The 24858-nt window shown below is 53.6% G+C and overlaps 1 protein-coding gene across 2 annotated transcripts in view; it reads left to right on the top strand.

The window, feature by feature from the left end:
- Nucleotides 1-24858, top strand: part of PRKCB (protein kinase C beta) — a 103847-nt gene that overhangs the window by 55428 nt on the left and 23561 nt on the right. For both annotated transcript variants that reach the window (XM_017823246.1, XM_017823245.1), the window contains exons 5-12: nucleotides 136-264; nucleotides 8720-8876; nucleotides 9251-9385; nucleotides 11476-11572; nucleotides 14777-14923; nucleotides 20326-20499; nucleotides 23969-24060; nucleotides 24562-24624. In XM_017823246.1, coding sequence (XP_017678735.1) covers nucleotides 136-264; nucleotides 8720-8876; nucleotides 9251-9385; nucleotides 11476-11572; nucleotides 14777-14923; nucleotides 20326-20499; nucleotides 23969-24060; nucleotides 24562-24624 — 994 coding nt within the window. The remainder of the gene's footprint in view (nucleotides 1-135; nucleotides 265-8719; nucleotides 8877-9250; nucleotides 9386-11475; nucleotides 11573-14776; nucleotides 14924-20325; nucleotides 20500-23968; nucleotides 24061-24561; nucleotides 24625-24858) is intronic.

Here is a 24858-nt window from a genome sequence, read left to right as displayed (position 1 = left end):
GCGGGTGCTGAGTGTGCCCTCTGTCCCCAGCCTGCATGATGAACGTGTGTCCCCTCTGTCCCCAGCCTGCATGATGAACGTGTGTGCCCTCTGTCCCCAGCCTGCATGATGAACGTGTGTCCCCTCTGTCCCCAGCCTGCATGATGAACGTGCACAAGCGCTGCGTGATGAACGTGCCCAGCCTGTGCGGGACGGACCACACGGAGCGCCGGGGGCGGATATACATCCGGGCAGACATCGACAAGGATGTGCTCACCGTCGTAGGTACGTGTGTGACTGACAGTGTGTGACAGTGTGTGACTGTGGGACAGTGTGTGACTGTGGGACAGTGTGTGACAGCACACCCACAGCCTGATGGCCCTGCAGGGCCGGGCAGCGCCGTGCCCGGCGTCAGCACCCAGGAGCAGATGCCTGGCAAGGCAGGACAAGGCTTTGAGCCTCTCTGGGCACCCTCCTGCCCTCTGGCAAAGCCTGGCTGTGGCTCCAGGGGTTCTGTATCAACGGCAGGTACAGATTTTTCGAACTGCTTTTTAAATGCTGTAAAATTTCAGCGTTCGCAGGACCCCGGGAAGGGGGAGCAAAGAGGATCCAACCAGCCGTGATGGGCAGGAGCCATCCCACAGCATCCACCTGCAGGGATGTGCCCAGTGGTGGGAGATGGGGCTGGAGGAGCCTGCAGGGAGCCAGGCAGTGCCGGGCTCAGCAGAGGCTCCTTCCCTGCCTGGAGTGTCCCAGGGACCCGGTGGCCATCCATGGGGAAACACCTTGTTCCCAGTGCCAGTTTTCTCTGTCCTGAAACTTCTCTGTTCCTGGTTTGTGGCAGGAAACAGGAATATCCCATCTTTAAGGACTTTTGCCACCCAGATTTTGAGTTCCCAAAAGATATTGCTTCCCCCATGACCTTTGAGCATCCCCCCAAACATTAAGCCATGTCCTTGTGAAGCCTCTTGTCCCCAGCACAAGGAGATCAGAGCAGAGCTGTGGCTCTGTTGGGTGCTGGTCACGGGTGTCTCGTGGAGCGGGGGCTGGAGGCAGGGATTGCTCCCTGTGGGCACGGCACTGTCAGTCCCTCCGGGGCTTGTCTGCTTGTGCTGTGTGGGAGGGAGGTCCTGCCCACGCTGGTGCCCAGGCAGCTCCGGGTGCCGCGGTCTCCGCAGGGGCGGCCGAGCTGTCGCAGTTATTCCCGGATGAGTTAAAGCCGTGGGCTGTGAAGTGCCCCCTGCAGTGCCCCTGAGGGGGCACCGGGTGGGACATCCATGGCAACACCAGATCCTTCTCCACCATCCCACAGCTCCGTGGAGAAGTCTGGTTTCCACGTCCTGTCGCAGCGGGAGATGCCATGACAGCCCCAGGGTTGGTTTCTGTGGGGTGGGGTTGTCTCCGTGCATCCCGTGGTGCTCCTCGTCACTCTGATGGGCACCTGTTCCCTGAGGAGAGCAGAGGCTGCCAAGGTCCTGCTGCTCCTGGCCGGCTCCTGGCTCGGCTGAGCACATCCCACAGGGGCGGCTGCCGTGACCCAGCAGGGCTCCAGCCCTGCTCTGCTCCAGGGAGGGTGAACCCAGCCAGCCCCCCCGGGGGATGGGAGGCCGAGGGCAGCGTTGGTCCATGGTGGGCACAGCCTCAGGAGGTGCCCCAGCCTGGGCAGGGGGCAGCACAGGTCACCTCACCCACATGGAAAGAGGTACTCAGGTATGAGCCAGGAGTGTGCAGGAGAGCCAGGATCCTTCTGGCCTACAGAGCCATCGGGAGTATTCTCAAGAAAAGTACCAAGTTGCTGAAGATGTTAATGAAAAATTGAAAAAAGTTGTGGAGGATTTTTTAATTTATTTTTTGTTTGATTTGTCCTTAAAGGAGAGCGTCAGTTAACCAGACAGAACTATGTTTCTCAGAAGTCTTGCTTCCCAGGCACCTTCCTGAAGGTTGGACTTGGTGATCTTGGAGGTCTTTTCCAACCTTAACGATTCTATGATTCCCTCTGGGAGTGAGATGGGACTGGTACCCAGCCTCCATCAGATGCCAGTGGGGTACAGAGCTCACCCTCCCACTGGCACCATGAGTTCCCTGGCACTGTGTTCCCACCTCTCCGGAGGCAGGGGAGGAGCTCCCTTGGCCCCATTCTGTGCAGCTGGATTTTCATTTTTTCCACTGGCTTTGAAAGGCTGTTTTATTTCTGGCCCTTTATGGAGGTGTTGGTGAAAACATGTCAGCTGTTGGCTTTTCCAGAAGGCAGGGAAGCGTGGTGAGTTCTCCAGCTCTGCTGTGGAGCTGCTGGAGGAGTGGGATGCTTTGGGAGAGGAGAGGCTGGACACTGGGGAGCCCGGCCAGCCCCCCAAAGCATGGGTGGGCACCCAGCCCTTGGGAGATGGAGCCACCTCATGTTGTGCTGGGCACTGGGGAGGCCACCCCAAATCCTGGGGTCAGTTTTGGGCCCGTCACAACAAGAAGGACATTGAGGGGCTGGAGCATGTCCAGGGAAGGGAAGGGAGCTGGGGAAGGGGCTGGAGCAGCAGGAGTGGCTGAGGGAGCTGGGGGGGCTCAGCCTGGAGAAAAGGAGGCTCAGGGGGGACCTTCTGGCTCTGCAAGTCCCTGACAGGAGAGGAGAGCCAGGGGGATTTGGGCTCTGCTCCCAGGGAACAAGGGACAGGAGGAGAGGGAACGGCCTCAAGATGTACTAGGGAAGGTTTAGGTTGGATATTGGAAAAATTCCTTCATGGAAAGGGCTGTCCAGCCCTGGCACAGCTGCCCAGGACAGTGGCAGAGTCCCCATCCCTGGAGGGGTTTAAAAGCTGTGTAGGTCTGGCACTTGGGGACATGGCTCAGTGGTGGCCTTAGCAGGGGGAACAGTTGGATTCAATGATCTTGGAGGGATTTTCCAACCCACACAGTTCCTGCAGGACCTGCCTTGGCCATCCCAGGGGGGCACAGGGTGTACAATTGGAGAGTGTCCTCACTGGGGCCCCAGCCCAGCCCAGGGAGGCAGTGGGTGGAGGCAGCAGCCAGGATTCCTCTGAGCAGATTTCTGGTGGAAAATGCCCTTTACACATTTTCTGCAGGAATTTCGGTTTGGGGCGGGCAGGGGGTGGATTTCTGTCGAGAACAGCAGTGACAGCACAGTGGTGGGTGGCAGGGGGGTGCTGGAGCCCCTGGAGCCTGGCAGGGGTGGGAGACTGAGCCCTGCTTTGGTCCTGCTGCACAGGGAAAAACAGGTACTGGCAGTGGGGTGAGACCTTCTCTCTGTGCCTCCAGGGGGGGGAGACCCTTGCCCGGGAATTTTGGAAGCTTTCCCATGGCAAAGAGGATCCCAGCTATGAAGTGTGAAGGGTGCCCGGGTGCCCCTGGCAGGAGCTGGCAGGGCAGGGCCGGTGCCTGCAGGTGGCAGCACGGGCACGGCCAACACGGACCCACTTGGGGCTTCGATTTCTTTGTCACTTGACAAATTTAACAGGAATTTGCAGGATGCTGTTCAGCTCTGTGGGTTTCTTTTCTCTTACTCTAATTTTTTCCTTTTATTTGTAGAGCTAATCTTTCCCTCCCAGTGGAAGACACAGATTTTCATAGAATTATTGAATCCTAGAATGATTTGGGTTGGAAGGGACTCTAAAGCTCATCTTGTTCCACCCCCCCCGTCATGGGCAGGGACACCTTCCACTAGCCCAGGTTGCTCCAACCTGGCCTTGGACACTTCCAGGGATGGGGCATTTATAGCTTCTCTGGGCAACCTGTGCCAGGGCCTCCCAACCCTCACAGGGAAGAATTTCTTCCTAATATTTAGAATGTGGGCTGTGTGTCTCTGAACCCCCAGTGTGGGAGGGAGATGTGAAATGGGGCAGGAGCAAATGCATGTTCACAGTCCATGTTCTGCTCTGGGCTTTGATCAAGTGTCTTATTAGTGGGAAAAGACTAAGGAATAAAGTGGGAAATCACAGCAAATTGAAGTGTCATCGAGGCGTTGTGCATTTTGGCTTCCGTAACAGAAAAGCTTCCAAATGCAGATTATTCTGAGCCTGTCGTATTAAGGGACATGAATATTTGAGTCTGGGAAATGGAGGAGTGGGAGAATGTGAAGGCTGGGCTGGGAATCCATTAAAGCTGTTGCTGCTCCAAGATGGAAGTTGCTTTGAGGACTCTGTGCGTGGCTCCTCTCCAGCAGCCAGGAGCTGGCTCTGCCACCGCAGGCAGGTGGGAGGTGTGTCCCGCCGGGTGCACAGCTCAGCACGTGTTCATGTCTGCTCTCGGGGAAGTGCTGGTGTAAAAAAGAGACCTAAAAGGTAGAGAGTCTAGCAGGGATTAGGAGGCAGAAAAGCTGTGGTGGGTTTATGCTGTGAGGTCGGGGTGTGTTTGGGCGATGGAGACTCTTCAGCGTGTCCGGGGCCCTTTGACCCTGTGCGTGTGAAGGAGAGTGCACCCTGTCCTCGTGCCAGGGCTGCTGAGCATGGGGACCATGTTGGGTTCCCTCTTCTCTCCTGTGAGCCTTGGTACCGTGCCCTGGCCCCCAGTGGCTCCTGTGAAGCCGAGCCCCTCGTTAGCACCCGTGGCCCCCCCCCCCCATGCTTCTGCAGCGTGGCAGAGGCTGCTGGGACAGAGCTTCACTGTTTACTGAGCTGATTGAAGGAAAACATTGACCAAAACTGAAACCAATTATGCTGTGATTAGATAAACGAGCTGGAAGTGTGTTAATTAATAATCACCGGCCCAGGCAGATGCAGCTGTAATGAGTCCTGTGCCTTTTTCATTGTATGAGCATGTGCAAATATATTCTTATCAGAGCATTAATTAAATGTTTTAACTTGTGAGGGTGTTCATCTGAGCGCCGGGCACTGAATGGGATGGGGCTGCTCCTGGCTGGGGATGGTGTGTGCTGCTGGAGGGAGGAAGATGAGTGCTGCAGGCCAGCCCAAGAGCCTTCCCCTCTCCAAAATCCCATCCAAGAGCTGTGGAATTGGGGGTGCTGCTGGCACGGCCATGGAGAAGTGATGGGCTGACATGAGGTGGCAGAGCTCTGACCTCTCCTTGCAGTGAGCCAGGCTTTGGAAGGGTTTTTCATAGAACCACAGAATCCTGGAATGGTTTGGTTTAAAGACCATCCCATCCCACCCCCTGCCATGGGCAGGGACACCTTCCACTAGCCCAGGTTGCTCCAAGTCCCGTCCAACCTGGCCTTGGACACTTCCAGGGATGGGGCAGCCACAGCTCCTCTGGGCAACCTGTACCAGGGCCTTTCCCTTTGGAGGGCAGCAAGAAGCAGAATTCCCTGCACTGAACATGTTCCATGGCCCTGCATGCTCAGAGAGGAAGAGAAAGGATGTGACAGCCCATGGGAGCTGTCTGGAGAGTGGGGTAGGAGTTGGTTTATCATAAGCTTTTTTTATTTAGTGTAAAAGTGAACCCCACGTGGCATATTTAGCAAAGAACTTTCTGGTCCTTGTTTACCCACCATATTACTCTTGCCCTCCCTTGGAAACCTGGGAGTAGGAGGAAGGGCCTTGCCCTGCTCCCGTGTCCACAGTGAGCTTCTGGACATGCCCTCTGTAGTGCCTGCAGTGCCTGGGGAGGCCGTGCTCCCTCCTGCTTTGCACATGTGACAGAGTGAGGCTTCTCCCCACGTTTGCCATCGGAAATGGGGGTGTCTCTTCCCAAGCCTGTTCCTGCAGTTACAGCTGCCTGAGTAGTTAGAAGTTCTTTTCTGAATCATTTATTAGGAAGCTGTTTGCAGAATAAATTATTCAGGTATCATTCACCCAGCTCTACCTGCCCTGGCCCTGCAAGGCAGAGCAGGTGACACCTCCTTCCCATGGCAGTGGAGCGGTGTCCCCATTGCCATGGGAATGGTGTGGAGGAGGTGGGCACTGCCACCCCTGCCCCCCCAAGCCTCCTGGTCCAGGGATGTCCAAGACTTAAGGATGCCTCATCCTGCCCATGGCCTGAGGCCACAGTGGTGTCTCCTTGGCCGCATTTGGTACCCACAGTGATTTAAGTCCTGCTTTCAATGGGATCGTAATATTCTTACTCATCACCGTTAATAATGATGTTACTACTTCTTAATGATGCACAAAACTGTCAGGGTATGACAGATGTAAAACTATTTTACATCAAATTTAACTGTCAAATAAATTCCATAAACACTGGCGAGGAAGGAGCGCGACTCTCCTGCTGTGAGGTATCACTGCTGTGCTGCTTCACGTTCTTATTTTCCCTTCACTTAATTGTTGATTTCTGCTTGAAAAGTTAGAAAGTTTCTTGAGGTCAAGCAGAAGCATTTTGTTTTTTTAAATGAATAGATAAAATTATTCCCATTAATGAAATTGTGAGGTCTGCACGCTGAGATAATAACATGAGGTAATCAAATCTCATGCTTCAGGGCATAAACTGATTAACTGTGAGGTCAGGAATTACTTCTCCTGTTCCTTAAAGAAGCGAAGGACGGCCTGATAAACGATGGAGGGTGGTTCATTAGTCTCCAGAGTATGTTGTGTTGGCTGTTGGGATGGTGAAACACGGAGCAGAGCCGGAGTTGATTCCGTGTGACATCAATTTGCATCTCCTGTCAGTGAGGAGACACTGGCTGGTGTGAGACCCCAGAGCCAGCGGCTTCTTCCAGCCCCTGGGCTGGTTCTGCTGCTCACACAGGAGGTCTGAAGGGTCCTCAGTGGTTTCTGCTGACCCCAGGGCAGGTGAGGGGTGATGGTCACCAGCGAAGACTGTGCCCACTCTCCTGCCCCGGGCGCTGGGGTCAGGGTGGGCACTGTTTGGTGCCTGGTGCCACAGCATCCCAATGTAAGTGCTTCTGTGACTGGCAGTGGTTGTCCCCCACTGCAGGTGGGCAGGGGCACTGAAAACACATTTGTGTAATAATTTTAAGGCCAAGAAGGCAATAAAAAGCAGTCAGAGCTCAGGGGGAGGGTGTGACGAGGCCCTGGTTCAGGAGGGCACTGGGAGCATTGTTCCCTGTGCCTTGGCAGTGTGGGGGGTGCAGGCAGGGAGCCCTGGGGTGGTGGTTTTAAACTGACAGAGGGCAGGATTAGAGTAGAAATTAGGAAGTTATTTCTTCCCTGGGAGGGTGGGGAGGCCCTGGCACAGGTTGCCCAGAGAAGCTGTGGCTGCCCCATCCCTGGAAGTGTCCAAGGCCAGGTTGGATGGGGCTTGGAGCAACCTGGGCTGGTGGAAGGTGTCCCTGCCCGTGGCAGGGGGTGGCACTGGATGAGCTGTAAAGTCCTTCCCAACCCCAGCTATTCTGGGATTCAGTTATTCTATGACAGCATCCCCGGTGAGGTCCCCGTGTACCACGGGCAGGGATGAAGTCATTCCTTCCCCCTCTGCCAGAGGGGCAGAGGTGACTCTGGCTCCTGCAGCTGCCTCATCCCAGGCATCTGAGGAGCACGTAGAGCAGCAGGATGGCTGGGGCTGCCCGGCTCCTGCAGAGGCAGGCGGTGGTTCCCAGCAGGCTCACGCCTCTCCCCGTCTCACGAGCTGCTGGCAGGGCTGTCACGTTTGATAAATGAGCTCGTTTATAAATGCAGATTTGCATTTTGGCTGCAAGTTTGATTCCATGGATCTGAAAATTGGGCAATGCTTTGGCAGGACAGCATTAGGTGGCAGATTTTGGGGCATTAATTTGCTTTTCAAAACTCTCTGGTTCCCAACCTCATCAGAAGTGCCTTACTGGTGAATTGGGAAGTGGGCAATTGTTTTTACTCTTCTGACTCTAAAAGTATCTTCTCATGTCCTGTGGTGCTACACACAGAGCCAGAGTCCTCTCCTCCTCCTTGGGATTATAGGGTGAAGCTGTGCCTTCACAGCAGAGCTGCTGGTGGCATCTGGTGGAATTTCAGGCAGCACTGAGTTCCTGTTCCCAACATGGCACAACCCTCCGTGCCTGATCCCTGGGGTGTGCACTGGACCTGGGGACGGGAGAGCTCTGCTCTGGGCTTCCTTGAAACAGCTTTTCTGCAGGTTACAGCTCGGCTCCATCGTGGCCATCGGGCTTTCCATCTCTGATGTCTCCATTCGGGCTGGAGGGAAGATAAGACCCTTCTCCTGGCAGACAGACCCTTTTTGACTTAATCTGGGCAAAGAGCCTCAGCTCAGCCTGGCTGTATTTAATTTATCCAAGCTGCAATCCAATTACAAGCAACCAAGTCATCTCAGGTTTGCTCTTCCCTCTCTCCTCCTGCTTCCCAGAGGAGACACTTCAGCTCCCAGAGCCGGGGTGATGCTGCCAGGTGGGCAGGTGATGATGCCCCATGGGCATCCCCCTGCTCCCTCAGGGCCCCAGCTGAGCCTGGGAGGGCCCAGTGGGGAGCTTGGTGCCTTTGGGTCCCTGCTCTCCCCTGCCCGGGGCATTAATGTTGCTGTTTCCTCTCTCCAAGGAAAGCTCCATCCCCGTGCTCTCACCAAATCAGTGCAATGCTGCTTCCCAAGGGGCAAGAGGAAACAAACTGGCTTTAAATTGCTTAGAACTGAGAGCAAACAAAAAACCATCCTATCAGAAAATAAAAATAGTCTCCTGAGTCGACCCTTCAGCCTCCCCCGTCCACGAGAGCTGCGTTTGCTCTGCGTTAATTATGTCGTTCCTCATGTAGTGCCCATGTCTGCACAGATCCAGTTTAATTCTGGTTTTAATCACTATTTTCACACTTACTCTTGGCACGCAGGGAAGTTGTCAGTTGTCGGGTATTTTTATAGTTGGAATACTGAATTTAATCCTGTTTCTCTTCCCCAGTAAGAGATGCTAAAAACCTAGTTCCTATGGACCCTAATGGCTTGTCAGATCCCTACGTGAAGCTTAAACTAATCCCTGACCCCAAAAATGAAAGCAAACAGAAGACCAAAACTATCAAGTGCTCCCTGAATCCTGAGTGGAACGAGACATTTAAATTGTAAGTACAAGGAAAATGTTTAAATTTGTAAACTGAATTTTCTCACCCCCGAGAATTAATGTGATTGTATTTGCTCTTATTTAATTATTCAGAGGCATTGAACTGATTCGACTGAGAAATGATTCTTTTTATTCAGTAAGTGACTCAGAAACACTCAAACCTCTGCCCTGACCCTGATCAAAGCTGAGTGTTTGGGCACGAACTCTGTGCTCTCCGTGTGAGTCAGATGTGGTTGGGCAATTAAATATTGGAGACTTCAACAGGCATCGAGGAGCATCCCTTCACTTTGCATCCGTATTCCTGCAGAGCATGGGGGGACAGGGTGGTGTGGCAACATCTTCCAGGATAAAACCGTCCCTTTTCCTCTCTTCCAGCCAACTGAAAGAGGCAGACAAAGACAGGCGGTTGTCTGTGGAGATCTGGGACTGGGATCTGACCAGCAGGAATGATTTCATGGGCTCCTTGTCCTTTGGGATCTCTGAGCTGCAGAAGTCGGGAGTGGATGGATGGTAAGATGTAATTGTTTCTTAAATACCATGGGCAGAAAGCAGCCTGGATCATCTGTGGGGGTGAGAGACGTGACAGCCCCTCGTACCAGCTCCCTTCTGCTCCAGGCCCACCTGGCCTGGCTCTGTGTAAGGAGCTGCTCCACCTCTCGGGCTGGAGAGGGTGGCTGGTGCTGTGTGGGGTGTCCATGGGGAGTCAGGACAGTGTAGGGGTGCTCAGCATGGACTGGCTTAGCATCACCTTCTGTGTGTCCTCCTGCTCCTTGCAGGGTTGCTCAGGGGGCGTGTGGGGCTTTTCCCTCCCCCAGACTCCCCTCCCAGCCCCAGGGTTGCTCTGCCTGAAGGGCTGGTGCTCCCGGGGGCTCTCACTGCGTGGGCTTTGGGAGGAGCCAGCATCACCTGCCCTCATCTGCCAAGGCAGCATTTTCCAGCATTTTCTGCTTGGATTCCCTCAGTTTCTGTACCAGGCAGGCACTGTGGCTTCCTCAGGCATGTGGGAGAGCAGGGCTGTGAGGGGGTGGTGGTGGGGACACCTTGGAGCTGTGATTCCTGGCTGGAGCACGTGGGCTGCAGTGCCAGTGTGGAGGGCACAGCTCAGTACAAGGAGGAACCACCAAAGTGTGTAATTACCAACGCTCGTTACCACACGAGTGATGAACACAGCAGGGCTGTAACACCCCTCAGTGGGTCTCTCCATTTTCATTTTATCTCCCCCAGCAGGACACACAGTACCTTATTTCCCTGTTTTTTCCCCGGGCACTGGTGCCTGGGAGCTGTGTTACCTGTCCATGGCAAGTGTAATAATTGAAAAGAGATATTAGATGTCTTTTGGAAACCAACCCCTGCATATTGTTAATCTGCATTCACGAGCTGAGTGAATGCCCCAGACTGCATTTTCCCACCATAGAAGCTGAATGTGTCTCCCTTTGAGCAGAGAAGGAGGAGAGGAGGAGGAGGAATTAGGCAGTCTGGGTACCCAGAGAGAGCTGGGAAGTGCAGGAGGGGACTGGAGGGGGCACCCACTGCCCCCCACCCCGGCACATCCACGGGTACTCCTGTCACTGTCCAGCCCCTCCCTGCCCCCGATGAGGTGGGCAGCACCTGGTACAGCACAGGGACACGTGGCAGGGTTTCAGCCTCCTCATCACCAACCAGACCCTGATGGGGACATGGCTCCTCTTCTGGAAAACAGCAGGGAGCTGTCACTTCCCCCCAAATTCCCAGTCACCTGTAAGGGTGCATGTGTGTCATGTGCTGCTGGCTTCTGACGCAGCCCAAAGCCTGAGCGTTTTCCAGCCTTTTAAAAATCATGTAAGTGGAGATCTAAGTAATTTTCCTTGTCACGGCGCTGGTTGAAGTGAACTGGAGAAGGAGCAGGAGCTCTGATCTATATTTCATATCCAAACAACTGCAGTTAATGGAGAAAACAAGCTCAAAGGCAGAGCCTGTCCCTGTGTTATGCGGACAGGGCTTTGTTGTTCGGAGCAGCCTCTGGGATAACACCCAGCTGAGAACCCTCCTGGCTGCCAGAGCCTCTGCTGCCAGAGCTGGGCTTCACCCCTAATGGGGTGGAATGCCTCTTTTCTGAGTGGCATTTCCATGATTTCTAATAATTGCTGCTTTTTTCCTTCTTTTGAGGAGCATCTTGTCTGTGCTCTCAGGGTTGGCAGCACCAGCCTGGCACTGGCACATTCCACGTGCTGTCCTTGGGGGGCAGCTGATGGAGAGGGGCTTTGCCCACGCCTGTGCCTGTGCCTGTCATGACAAAGACATGCTTTTGTCTGTGGGTTTTGGGGTCAGGATTCATTTGAGAGTGATGTCAGTGCTCTGTGTGCCCCCCACAGCAGGCAGTGGATGTGCTCCCTGGGCTGTGGGGGTCCCCAGTGCAGTGAGGGACCCAGAAACATCCCTCCACCTGGCTGAGAGTCTGGGGCTTGCTGAGGGGCATGGTTTGGGGGGTCTTCTGACCTTGGGGAAGGTTCACCTGGGTGCCATGCTCGGAGCAGGGGAGCAGGGGTGAGGTCCTGCCTGTGGTCCTGCCTACCTGCAGCCCCACCTGCCATCCTGACCCGACATTCTCACTTTCCCTCCAGGTTTAAGCTGCTGAGCCAGGAGGAGGGGGAGTATTTCAACGTCCCAGTGCCTCCCGAGGGAGAAGAAGGAAACGAGGAACTGAGGCAGAAATTTGAGGTGAATTGATTTTTTGTTGGACTCAGATGTTTTCTTTGCTGCCTGCCTGCAGTGCCCTCAGCAAGGGGCTTTCCCTGCTAGCTCTTTCCCTGGCAGCACAGGGAACATGGAGTAGGGTCCAACTCCCCACAGAGGCTTCAAGGAGAAATGTCTATTTACTACTTAATAAGCCGTGGAAGATCTTGCTGAACGATTGATCCAGACATTGCTGAGTTAACAGGTCTTTGCCATTTCTCAGCGTAGCTAAAATCTCCCCAGAACCTTGGGAATGAGCATGGTACATCTGGAGACTTACATGCAATGAGCCATACATAAAAGAATTGCCCTTATGGTTGTCAGCATGAACTCCATAATTGTAGCAGAGACTGGAGTTCTCCTTTCTTTTTTTATCTTATTTATACACAACTTTCCTGAATATACAAGAAAGGACAGTTCTAATACAACAGTTAGCTACAAACAATGGTTATTGGCTTTATAAAGAACTAACAACTGTCTTCTGTTGCATTTCATGATGTTCCAGTGGTGTTAAAATGCTGTGTTGGAAGTCAGATGATGAGTTTTCTACAGATCAGAAAACACACAGTCCAGAGGTGCCAGAGTACACCCGTGCCCTGACCTTGATGTGTCTCCCCTCCTCCCTTGTGAGGAAGTCAGTGTTACAGGCAGGGGATCCCCTTCCAGCTGGGCCATGGCTGGTGCTGGTGTTGGGAGGGAGGAGTGGAGTGTGCTGGAGCCTGGCAGGGAGGACACGGTGCCAGCCTGGGGGACATGGAGCTGCCTGGAAGCTTGTGGAGCTGCTGCCAGAGCCATGCCCCTCTCCACAGCCTGAGCAAGGTGCTGCTGTGCTCCCTGCAGCCGTGTCCCAGCACGGCCTGGGCTGGACAAGGACCATCCGAGAGCAGCCCAGCATGGAACCCTGTGCTGCATCCCAGCACCAAATCCCGGCACCACATCCCTGCACCACATCCCTGCACCACATCCCTGCACCACATCCCGGCACCACATCCCGGCACCACATCCCTGCCAGCTCCGCTCGCTCTTTATCAGCCCCTCTCTGGGACAGCTGGAGAGATGGGGATGTCAGCTGCTCTTGCATAAATTCAGATGTAGTAAATTAACTGTGACAAATGGAGTTGGATAACGAAGGTCAAGTGCTTTTTTTAAAAAAAGTTAGTGAGCAATACTTGGCACGCTTCGGTTGTAAACCTCAAAGAGGTCTCGAAATTGTGGAGGTGTTAGGAGTGCATTACAAAGAGGTTACAGGACTTTTGTGTTCACTTAGGGTCCTTAGAGATGCTTGACAGCAGAAGCAAGACCCTTCCCTTGGGAGTGCTGGTCATTACATTGCCCCAGCTCTTATTCTGGGCTCTTTTCTGGGAAGACCTTCACCCTCCTGGCTAAGCCACACCCTGAGCCTGCTCTATCAGGGAGGCCTGGTTATGTTTATATCCTCATCTGATCTTCCTGAACATACTGTGATGCTGCATATCAGGTCAAGTGCTGGACTGACAGAGTTTGAATCGGCCCCTCTTCAGACACAGCCTCAGGAGGGACCCCAGGACACCCCAGGTCTGGGTGCTGGTGCTCAGCCCGTGTCTGCTGGTGCTGGGCTTGAGGCTGGATGGTTTGCTGAGATGGAGCAAAAGAAAATCCTCTTCTTTCCCCCTCTTTGATCATCCTCTCTGGATGATCTTTAAGGTCCCTCCAACCCAAGTCATTCTGTGGTTCTGTGATTTGGTTGGGCTCAATGAGACATGTTTGGCTGTGTCAGAGCTGCTGTTGGTCACCTGAGCTGGTTGTCAATACAGTGCCTGCCTGGGTCTCCCTGTCCTTTGGGGACACTGGAAGAGCCTGAAGATGACTCTGAGGAAACCCCTTGTGCTTTGGGAGACGTGACTTTATTTCCTTTTCGCTGTATGAATATTTTCCCACTGGGAAGCAGACGGGATGTGTGTGGCTCCAGTGACAGCAGCAGGTCCCATCCTTGGGTTCCAGCCTCTTCCCGGGGCAGAGCTGTGGTCACACCAATGGTGTTTGAAGAGAGACCAGTCCTTCAGTTTTCAGTGCAGGAGCTTTTCAGATGCTCGTAGGTGCTGCAGGTGACCTTGAGTGGGGAATTCAGCAGCAGGGAGAACCTTGTGAGAACCAATTAGCAGCAGCAAAGGCTTGAGATTACCCGTGAGGTGCTATCTGGAGGGGCTGCCAGCAGCAGCCAAATTGAACCGCCGGGATCGGGTTAATGGAATTTCATGCTAGGCTGAGCTCGGCACAGGCCTCACACTGCCACACAGTTCCATAAATTAAAAGAGAATAAATTGTGAGATAGCTTTTCCAAGCAGTGGTTCGGCACATCAGACAGCCCCTGGCCTGGGGAGGAGGTGCCAGGACACTGGTGGGGTTTGGTGTTTAAGCATGGGGGGTTGTGGGGGTCCTCAGTGAGCAGCTGTGGTTGTGAGGGTGGTTGGGGGTGTGAGAGGGGGGCTCTCTGTTCTCTGCTGTTCCAAATAGATTTGGGGCTTCCTATGTTCAACCTGACCTGGCACAGGAGTGTGATTCTCTTCAACATCAGATATAATCATGGAATATCTCAAGTTGGAAGGGACCCATAAGGGGAGTAACGGAGGTGGAGCTGGATAAAAAGTCTTGTGTTTTGCCTTAATATATTTATATACACCAAGGTTATGGGTTCAATCCCTGTATGGGCCATTCACTTAAGAGCTGAACTCGATCCTTGTGGGTCCCTTCTAACTCAGAATATTGTGTGAAATATTCTGTGAGATATTCACCCATCCTTTTCTGAAGAGGTGAGAGACAGAAGCTTGTTCTGAGGAAAAAAGCTTCTTTAAGACTCTGTTCTATGCTTTGGATGACCTGGAGCATGGGGCAGTGTGGCAGGCTACCTTCTGGCATGGGGAGAGTGTGACAATGGGCAGAGGTGGTTCCCAGTTGCTCTGGCAGAGGTTGACTGGGCAGCAGTCGATCTGTGCCATGTGCCAGTGCTGGTAACTCCTCCAGTGCCCTTCTTGGTGCTGTCCCCATCACGGTGATGGAAAAGGTTCCTGAAGCTCAGGGTGGTGTTTGAGCTGGGAAAGGGCTGACTAGGTGGGATTTTGGGGGCATGCACTGGGGTTTATAACACCCTTTCTCCCTGCTGATTTCAGAAATGTTTTTTCTTTTCTCCCTGTCCTGTGTCCACCTTTGCAGAGAGCCAAGATCGGAACTGGGTCCAAGGCTGCGGATGAGAAGACAAGAAATGCCATTTCCAAATTTGACAACAACGGGAGCAGAGATCGGATGAAGCTTTCGGACTTCAACTTCCTGATGGTGCTGGGAAAAGGAAGCTTTGGGAAGGTGAGGCACCAAACTCTCCTTGACACTGTCTATATTTAAGATAAGTTTCGTGTGGCTGCTCCAGTGTGACCTGTCCTCGCTCTGACTGGGAGCACTGGTGTCACGGTGCTGGGAGCCCAGCTTGGCTCCCTCTGGACTGTGACCTCTGGGTCACAGCGGGGAACACCTGAGAAGTCTGATGAGACCATCACAAAAACCATCTGGCCCCTTTTGGGAAGTGGGGGGCTGAGCTGTGTCTTTAAAGCTCTTTTTTATTTGGCCTTTATTTTTTTCCTAATAGTTACAAATATGTGGGATATATAAGCAGTAACAGAACTTCATTCTTGTGATAATTATGTGACTCAGAGCCTTCATTTTTCTTGGGGTCTTTCCAACACTCTCATGATTTCCATTTGGGATCCCAGTGCTCCAGGGGCTGCTGGGGCTCCATGGGGGTGGGGGGTGGTTCTCACTGGACACTGTCCTGGTGTCTGCTGGTGTGATGACTGGCCCAGCACCACTGTCATTAGTGAATTCCCCCTTAATTGCAGGAAATATTGTTCTGCCAACAGACTCGTTCCTTGGGCAGGTAGCGAAGATGAGGAGGGTGTGCAGGGGAGTGATGTTCCCCCATCACCTGAGCACAGGGGTGCAGCAGGGACACCCCTTCCCTCCCTCAGCCTTCTCCTGATGGCCGTGGAGCTTGGGGAGGTCCCAGCCTCTGTTTGGGTGTTTGCTCCCTCTCTGGAGATGGAGAGCTCAGAGATCCATGGAAACACCTTTGACAGGTGGAAAACAGGGAGGTCCTGATGGTCCCCAGCACTCAGAGCATCAGCCTGGGGTTCCTGCCCAGAACTCGCCGTCGGACCCCTTTGCTGTGTGTTGGTATCCTGGGGAGCAGGAAAGCCTTGTGCTCATGCTGCTCACACAGAAATATATCCATGTCCCCTTTCCCTCCCTCCCAACACCTCATCCCTTTCAAACTCAGCACTGGCATCTGGAGACTGTGGCTGTGCATCGTGTAGCCCCCCCCGCCTTCTTTCCTTAAATTTGAGAAACATTAGCAAACTCTTCAGTTGGCTCTGTGGCTTATATAAGGGAATGTGTGACAGAAACTGTTCCCTGGAACAGCATGTTATAAATATGCTAATTAGCGCTAATTAAAACGGCACCATTGGTTTCTGCGGGCAGAGGCAGCCTCCTGCTCACGTGTGCCTGCACTTCCCCACGGCATCCCCCTGCTCGGGGGCACGGGCTGGCACAGCACAGGGTCTGTGCCTGCTCCTGGTTAGGGACAGTGAGGGCGTGTGCCCGGAGCCGGGCAGGGGGCACAGAGGGGAGGGAGCCCCGGGCTCAGCCCCCTGCAGCCCTTGGCGTGCCCAGCAGCCCACTCTGTGCTCGTGGCATCACCGTCCTTCTCCAGGGCTGGCACCGTGGCCTTCCCTCCTAGGGCTGGCACTGCCTGCTCCTGTGCTGGCTGCCTGCTGCCAGCCTCCCTCCTCCCAGTCCCTGCTGGCTGTGAGAGCTCTTGGACTATAACCACACTATTTTAGTGAGTCTCTGTCTCTCTCTGTTAACTCTTTGGCATCAGGATCTCAGATTTACTGCTTGGTATTTTCCTCTCTCCACACTCTGGCAGTTCAGGTCAGGAGTACCAATATGTTGGCCTCAGTGGAGTTTAACAAACTTGCTTTCTCTATGTTCAGAATATCTCCAGTTTTTATGCTGAAGCATTCCCAAACAATACTCTATATTACAGGAATAAATCAAGTTAAATATCAGCTTTTTTCTGCACCAAAAAAAAAAATTAAAAAAGAATGCAATCTGCTTCCCAGCGAGTGTGCTGGCAGATGGAGGTCCCCCGAGCCAGGCAGCAGAGTTTAGGGGGTGGAAAATGGATCTGGTTTGGAAAATAGGGGCTTGGGTGTGCAGAATCGTGGGTTGGTGCATTCAGCCCCAGGACACAGGGTGGCCCTGTTTGCTCCTGGTGCTCTGGGACCTCCTTGGGCTCCCTTGGTCGTGAGTTCCACCAAGCCCCCAAGACTGTGGCTGGTGGCAGCACTCCATGGGCTGGCATGGGCAGGGAGACCTTCCCAGGGAGGGAGGCAGCACTTGGCACAGCCCACCCTGGGTTTGCTTTGCTGTAATATAAATAGAGGAAAAGGAAATTACGTGGCTTGCTCATATTTTTTCAGCTAATCAATCTGTTGTGCTCTCTAGCTGTCAGGCTTTTAGGGGGTTTTGTGGTGTTTTGCTGAGCAGGGTGGAGCCTTTGGCCACTGCAGTTCTGGATTCCAGTCCAATGGAACATAGTTTTCATGTGCTGTGATAATCAACCATAACCTGTGCATGGCTCTGGTCAGGGCATCACCGACTGTGCTGGGGCATTTGCCTGTTTGCTTCTCTTGGTATTTGAACACCTCCAGACATCAGGACACCAGAAAGACGTCAGGAAGAATTTCTTTATGGAAAGGGTGGTCAGGCATTGGAAGGGGCTGCCCAGGGAGGTGGTGGAGTCCCCATCCCTGGAGGTGTCCAAGGTACAACTGGACGTGGCACTCGGTGCTCTGGGCTGGGGGACAAGGTGGGGATCAGTCATAAGTTGGACTCTATGATCTTGGAGGTCTTTTCCAACCTCAGTGATTCTGTGATTCTTTAACACAGGAGAGGGGAACACAGCCCAGATGTGACTGAGGGCAGCGGGTGGTTTCCACCATCCCTGCACTCCTGGGCACACACTTCACACCCGGGGTCCCCTGTGTGTCACCCGCTGGTTCTCAGCAACTTGGAGGGTCCTTTTGCCTTTCACATCCTAGCAAAGCAGGGCTGGCTCAGCTGTGCTGGGGGTTGCCATGTCGTTAGGAAGCTGCTGCATGAACCGTTCACAGCCCATGTGTGCCCTGGAGCAGTTTTTTGCATTTGTGGTGGTACCCCAGCCAACCTCTGCCTCGCTGCACAGGGGGGTGGGAGCCACGTCCCCGGCAAGGTCCCTTCAGGGCAGCAGCAGATGCCAGGCTCAGAGGCTCCCTGGTTTAGTTAACTTTCCTCTGAAAGGGTTATGGATAGCAGGGCAGGTCTGTATATAACTAATATTGTATATAATGCCCTTACTCCCAGGTAACAGGTTTAATTTTCCCACAAACTCTATTCTTGGAGCAGTTGCTTCTTTTCCACCAATTTTGAACAGCAAAGCCTGTCTGCTTTTATCACTTAGAAATCAGCCCTGGTTTTAGCACCTGTGTACAGCACCTTGTAAAGCTCAACTTGTGTAAAAATGGTGATAAATGGAGGCAATGAACCAAAACAGTTCAGTTTGGGCAGAATCAGAAGGGAGGGCAGAGGTGCAGACTCCACGTGAGGCAGCTGTGTCTGCTGCCCTGGCAGAGAAACATGTAATGGTTCGGGTTGGAAGGGACCTTAAAGCTCATTCCATCCCACCCCCTGCCATGGGCAGGGTCACTTTTTACTAGCCCAGGTTGCTCCAAGCCCCATCCAGCCTGGCCTGGGACACTTCCAGGGATGGGGCAGCCACAGCTTCTCTGGGCAACCTGTGCCAGGGCCTCCCCACCCTCACAGGAAGGAATTTCTTCCCAATATCCCGTCTAACCCTGTTCTCTGTCAGTGTGAAGCCATTCCCCCTTGTCCCCTCATTACTGTTCCGTGGCTGCAGGCAGGGTGTCCGTCTGTCTGTCCCTGTGTGTGGTGCTAAGGGCTGTTGCAAACATCTCAGGGAACCGGTAGCAGGAAAAGGCGAAGCCCAGAGCTGGTCCCAATGCCTGTGCCTTGCTGAGCTCCATCCCAGCAGCACAACGAGCTGCTCTGGGCTCTCAGTGTTTCTCAAGCACCAGTGAGTGAATCAGTGCTCTGCCGAGGTCCCTGAGCCGCCAGCCCACGGCCCAGCCCTGTGAGAGATGAATCGGTGCGTGGCTGCTGCAGCCCCACCCCGCTGATGGAGAGGGAAATGTCAGCACCTGCTCCAGAGCACTTGGCTCTGAGGAGCTCCAGCGCCATTCCCAGCTAATCCTGACAGACAGCGTGTCCAGGACAGCCGAGCTCCCCAGGGCCAGCACCGGGAACGGGCCAGAGCCACGTGCGCTCGGAAGGGGCCGTTCCCTCTCCCACTGGTACTTTCACTCAAACAAGTGGGTGGGCAATGAAGACCTCAATCCTTGGGCTGTGTCCCTGCCTTGTCATCCCTGGTCCTTGGGCTGTGTCATAGAACAGAATCACAGAATCACTGAGGTTGGAAAAGCCTTCTAAGATCGTCGAGTCCAACCTTTCCCATAGCACTGCCAAGGCCACCACTAACTCATGTCCCCAAGTGCCACATGCACACGTCTGTTAAATCCCTCCAGGGATGGGGACTCCACCCCTGCCCTGGGCAGCTGTGCCAGGGCTGGAACACAAGAGGGTTAATCCGGCTGTCCTTAGAGCCTCAAAAGTCATCCCGAGACCCGCTCGTGTGTCTTCTGCCAGTCTGCCCCAGCCTGAAGCGCATTTCAGTTCCACCCTATTGATGTTGACTTCACATAATTTATTTCCAAAACCCCCGAGCTGCTGTTCCCGATGTGACTGGAGGATTTCTGCCGACTCCTTCAAATGAAAAGCAATTCATTTCCAGCCAGCACTCCAATCTAATGTGATGAGAGAGTGCAAGAGGGAAAATGGGAGGCAAAGTGTGGTTTCAGAGTCGGTTTGTGTTGCTGGCAGCACAAGGAGCAGCTTAGGCTGATGGAGCGTGGTGGGCCGGGATGGGGACCCTCGCTGGGCTGATGGGATTAACCCGGGGGATTTGCACCATCAGAAGCAGTGAATCCCATTTACTGCAATAAATAAACCTGTAAATGGGTGAGAGTGGCTTGAAATGAGAGGTTGGATGGATTCTTCTGGCTGGGAGGGGCTTTGGCTGGGGGATGGACCCACTCACAGTGGGGTTTGGTCACTGTTGGGGGGCAGGGTGAAACAGAGAAAATTGTGTGGTTTTTTCCTTACTATTCACTATAGACTGACTCTTTTCCACTTTAAATTTTTACCACTTTGTAATTTGATGGATTCTGTGTTCAGACTCTTGACAGCCTCCCCCATTGCTGGTGACACTGTGAGGGTGCTGCCCTGGGCCCTGACTCAGGGCTGGGGGTGCTGGGGGGTGAGCTGGGCTCAGACATCAGCAAACCCTTGGGATGGGCTCCTCCAGGCAATGAGGTGGTGAGGGAGTAGACTTGTTACTCATTAGATTTGGTGTCCCTAAATGCTTTTGGCAATACCCCTGATAGCTTTCTGCATCATTTGGCACCTGAAGCTCTTCTCAGGGTTGTAACAGGAGCCGCAGGATAATAAGCAAGCCATTAGTTTAACTATTTAAGGTCAGGGCATTTAAAATCCACATTTCCCTTGATCCTGCACTTATCCTCCACCCTGAGTAGGTGATGCTGGCGGAGAGGAAGGGCACAGACGAGCTCTATGCTGTGAAGATCCTGAAGAAGGACGTTGTTATCCAGGATGATGATGTGGAGTGCACGATGGTGGAAAAACGTGTCCTGGCTCTCTCCGGGAAGCCTCCGTTCCTGACCCAGCTCCACTCCTGCTTCCAGACCATGGTAAGTGCTGGTGCCACAGCTTGTCCCTGGGCAAGGGGCAGAGGGACTGTGGACCCTGAGCACTGGGAGCCTCACCCTTGGCAAATGGATTGCAATAGTGTCCAAGGCCAGATTGGATGGGGCTTGGAGCAACCTGAGCTAGTGGGAGGTGTCCCTGCCAATGGCACAGGTAGAACTGGATGAGTTTTAAGGTCCCTTCCAACCCAGGCCATTCTGGGATTCCCTGTACATCACTGCTCTTGCCAAAGCAGCCCTGTATTCTCTGCCTTGGCAACCTCACAGCTTGTCCACCTCTCTGGCAAAAGTGTCTCCATGACAAAATGTGTGAAACGAGAGTGTAATGTCCAATAGCTGCACTCCCCTGAGATGTTTTCATCAGGGAGCTGTTCATGGTGTTAGTAGTGATTTCCCAGCCCCTCAGGCACCCCCAGCCCACAGTGTCCCTTATGATTCAATTGCCAAGTGCTGCAGTTTTTCCTAGGACTCATCCCTGTGATCAAAACCCTGAGTAAAGGGAGAAACCTAATCCAAACCACAGGAAATCCAGTTTGAAATGGGCATGTGATTGGGTTTGTATGAGTCAGGAGTGGAGAGGGGGACAGGGGACCTTTAACACAATCCCTGCCCAGCCCTCGAGCAACCTGTGAATGAGAATGTCCAGGCCCGTGTCAGTGGGAGCCAGGAGAGGGAATCAGCAGAGTCCTTTAGAACGATGACAATGCTTTCCAGGAGGATTACATTTTAATATTATTCCAGAAATTTCATTTACCAAACACATTGAGTGTTTAAAGCCTGCGGCCTGGCTTTGCAGCACAGTAATCAGAAATGTGGCAGGAGCAGCTATTTCACACAGCATCTCACTGGCATCTGAAGTGAGTCAGCGCGGGATTATTCCTGGCAGACCTATAGTAGCTTAATAGTAATCGTATTTGTAATGTAATCAAAATGTATAGCAGGGTGTATTATCAAACGCTGGCACAAAGCACTTTGATTTCTGGGAGCACAGTCCAGAGCACAATTCTCAGCCGAGGCTGTTGGCTCAGCGGCTTCGGGAGAGACACGAGCCCTAAATCTGTGTTAAAGAAAGAGTGAAGATGAGCAATGAGAGAGAGAGCTCCTGCCTGGGGCTGAAGGGCAAGAGATGCCTGTGCTGGCATGTCCTGGAGTGCTCTGCTTTGAAAGATCCCAGTGAGATCCTGGGCTCCAGGGAAAGGTGTGAGCCAGGGGTCCCTGGGTGTCCCCAGGTGAGCTGTGCCTTCACTGGTGACCTTGGTTCCCTCTGGGGCACAGCACAAAGGGAACAGCACAAAGCAGCTGCCGCAACGTTGAGATGGTAAATCACAGGAGCACAGAATCCTGGAATGGTTTAGGTTGGAAGGGACCTCAGAAATCACTCAGTTCTGCCCCCTGCCATGGGCAGGGACCCTGTCCAACCTGGCCTTGAACACTTGCAGGGATGGGGCAGCCAGAGCTTCTCTGGGCAACCTGTGCCAGGGCCTCCCCACCCTCACAGGGACGGATTTCTCCCTAGTGTCTAATAAGGGGGTGGATGTGGAGGGTGGGTGCTGTCCTGGCGCTGCCACTCGTTTCCAGTGTGGGGTTGGGCAGGGGATGGACTAAATGGTTAATCAGGTTAATAAGTGGTTAATTAGGAGAAGGGCACTGGAAGGAGCCTGGGAGCTGCACCTTGTCTGCCCAGCGAAGGGGGGTGTCACCGGCTCCATGCCAGGCTCTGCAGTGGGATTTACATCTCCGAACTGTGCTGTTGCTCAGTGGGTTTGGATGCTCCAGACTTGGACAGACGCCATCCTTTCTGCCTCCGGCAGGATCCAGGACAGCGTTCTGTGCCCATCCATCCCTCCCTCCCAGCCCGTGGGCTGCCCAGCCATCTGCCTGCTTTACTCGTGGCATTTTTCTCTGAAGCACCAGCGTTCCCTTCCCCACCCAAATGAGGAAAGCTCAGCTCCTGCTTTTAGAGCTCAGCTGGCTGTTTCAAGAGACCGTCTTTTTAATATTCTTCCTTCTTGAAGCCGATCGATATATTTAGGAAGCAGCTGCAGCCGAGCACAGCGTTGCTCTGCTCTCCCGTGGCTGTCACAGCCTGGCTGCCGTGGCTCTGCCTGCTCAAGGTGACATTGCCTGCACGTGCCTCCCCCGCGGGCTGGCAGGGCAGTCCTTTACAGAGTGGGGGGCTCCAAAATCCCCAAACTGAATTTGCCCTTCTATCCCATCAGTGTCACATGTTTTACACAGCCCAATTGCCCCTTTGGTGCTCTATTTAATTCCCTTTGGTGCTGCCCCCATGTCTGGGTGGGCTGTGCCAGGAGGCAGGAGCCAATGACTCCAGTTCCTCCGGCTGGGCATCACCAGGCTGGGCTGTGCCCTGTGTAGTGCTGGAGCTGATGACCCCAGTTCCTCCATAGCCCTTCTTATGGCAGTGCTCCATCTGCATCTCTTTGGATCTCCTTGTCCTTCCTGTCTGAAAAGCAGGGCAAAGCTTATTTAGGGAGGAAATGAGGAAATATTATGAAGTGTTATATAAAGCTGCCAACCTGCAGCTCTCAGTGCTCCAGCCTCTGTCCTTCCTTCCGTGAGCTGGGATGGGGCCAGCCCAGGGTGTCCTTTGGCTCCTGTGTGTCAAGGGCACATGTCACTCCGTGCCCTTGTCCAAAGTCCCTCCTCAGCTCTCTTGGAGCCCCTTTAGGCACTGGAAGGGGCTCTCAGGTCTCCCCAGAGCCCTCTCTTCTCCGGGTGAACACCCCAGCTCTGCCGGCCTGGCTCCAGAGCGGAGGGGCTCCAGCCCTCAAAGCACCTCTGAACTCCTCAGGACTCATCTAACCATGTGTGGTTAAATGAGGTGGCCCCTCAGACCAGGCTGGGAGCAGTGAGGAGAAGGGATGCAGCTCCTTCCTGCCTCCCCAGCTTGATCAAGGGCAGCTGGATCCCCTGCAGACCTGTGCAACCCTGGCACTGCTGGCCCAGGAGAGGGCTGGCAATGTCACACGTCCTCCTGGTGCTTGGCTAAGTCATGGTGGGCATGGGTGGAGTTTGGTCCCCACTGGAAGTGCTCATGTCTCCTGTGCATCCCTTAATTGAAGCCATGCAGTGTGTGGGGAAATGCCAGCGAGGAGCTGCCTGACCAACTCTCTGAAAACAGATTCCGTGAAGAAGAGCAAACATATTCCTGGGAAGTGAAAATCCTCTGGTTTAGGGATTCCTCCACTTGCCTTCTCCAGCGGGTCTGTCTGCAGAGGTGCAGAGCTTCAGCCCCAAGTGTTGCAAAGGAATCAGCACTTCTGGGCTCTGTATGAACATGAGCCCCCTGCACCTCGTGGGGAGCACCGGGATGATGACTGTATTGCCATGGAAATACAGATTGGAGCTGCCCATCGCCTCAGTCCTTGTTTCTGGCCCCTGCAGATTCCCTGCTCTGATAATTCTGTTGTTAATTGTTTCTTTTTTCCTTTAGGATCGCTTGTATTTTGTGATGGAATATGTGAATGGTGGGGACTTGATGTACCAGATCCAGCAGGTCGGGAGGTTCAAGGAGCCCCACGCAGTGTAAGTGCAGTAGTTTGGCACCCTTGGGGTAGGTATGGGATGTATTTGTGTCATGTGGCTGGAAATAGAGCCCAAGGCACAGACTTTGTGGGGCAATTCCTGGGCAGAAAGGGAGGGGAAACAGCAGGACTGGGAAGAAGCAGGAGAAGTCTTTGCCAAGGATGCTGGTACCTCCACCTCACCTTTGAGGTACATTGCACTTGTAAATAACTGAGCTAAATAAATAAATTTATGTAAATGAAAGCACAAGGCAGGGAGGTTTTGGAGGCTTCCCCCCTCCCTGGGGGGCGAAAAGGACACTGGGTGTTGGCTCCTCTGCTGGGATGGCCAACCTGAGTGTTAACTGGTGCCTTTTGGCTCCTGTCCCCTGTGAGCTGGACAGAGCAGGATGTGTTCCTGAAAGCCTTCAGATGCTTCATTCACTGTGATCGGATTTGAAAGGTTTTCATTTTGATTCATCTCCTTTAATTATCAGCCTTCCTTTTGAATCTCCCATTTCAGGTTCTACGCAGCAGAAATAGCCATTGGCCTCTTCTTCCTGCAGAGCAAAGGCATCATTTATCGGTAGGTGAGCAGGTTCCTCCTTCCTCCCCTCCCCTGGACCTCTGGCCAGAGGCTCTGGGCTCCCCATCTGCCACAGCCCCAGCCCAGGGCTCTCCCTGCCTGTGCCATGGGCAGGATCTGGCAGCTGCCTGTAGGTAGAATCACAGAATCATTAAGGTCAGAAAAGACCCCCAAGCAGAGCTGGGAGCCTCGAGGTGCCGCTGGTTTGGAGGAGGCTCCTGCTTTATCCTGGTT

Source organism: Lepidothrix coronata, unplaced genomic scaffold, assembly GCF_001604755.1.
Source record: "Lepidothrix coronata isolate B3197 unplaced genomic scaffold, Lepidothrix_coronata-1.0 Scaffold101, whole genome shotgun sequence".
Taxonomy (NCBI): Eukaryota; Metazoa; Chordata; class Aves; order Passeriformes; family Pipridae; genus Lepidothrix; species Lepidothrix coronata.
The sequence above is the reverse complement of the archived record's forward strand: the minus strand, read 5'-3'. Positions and strand labels throughout refer to the sequence as shown.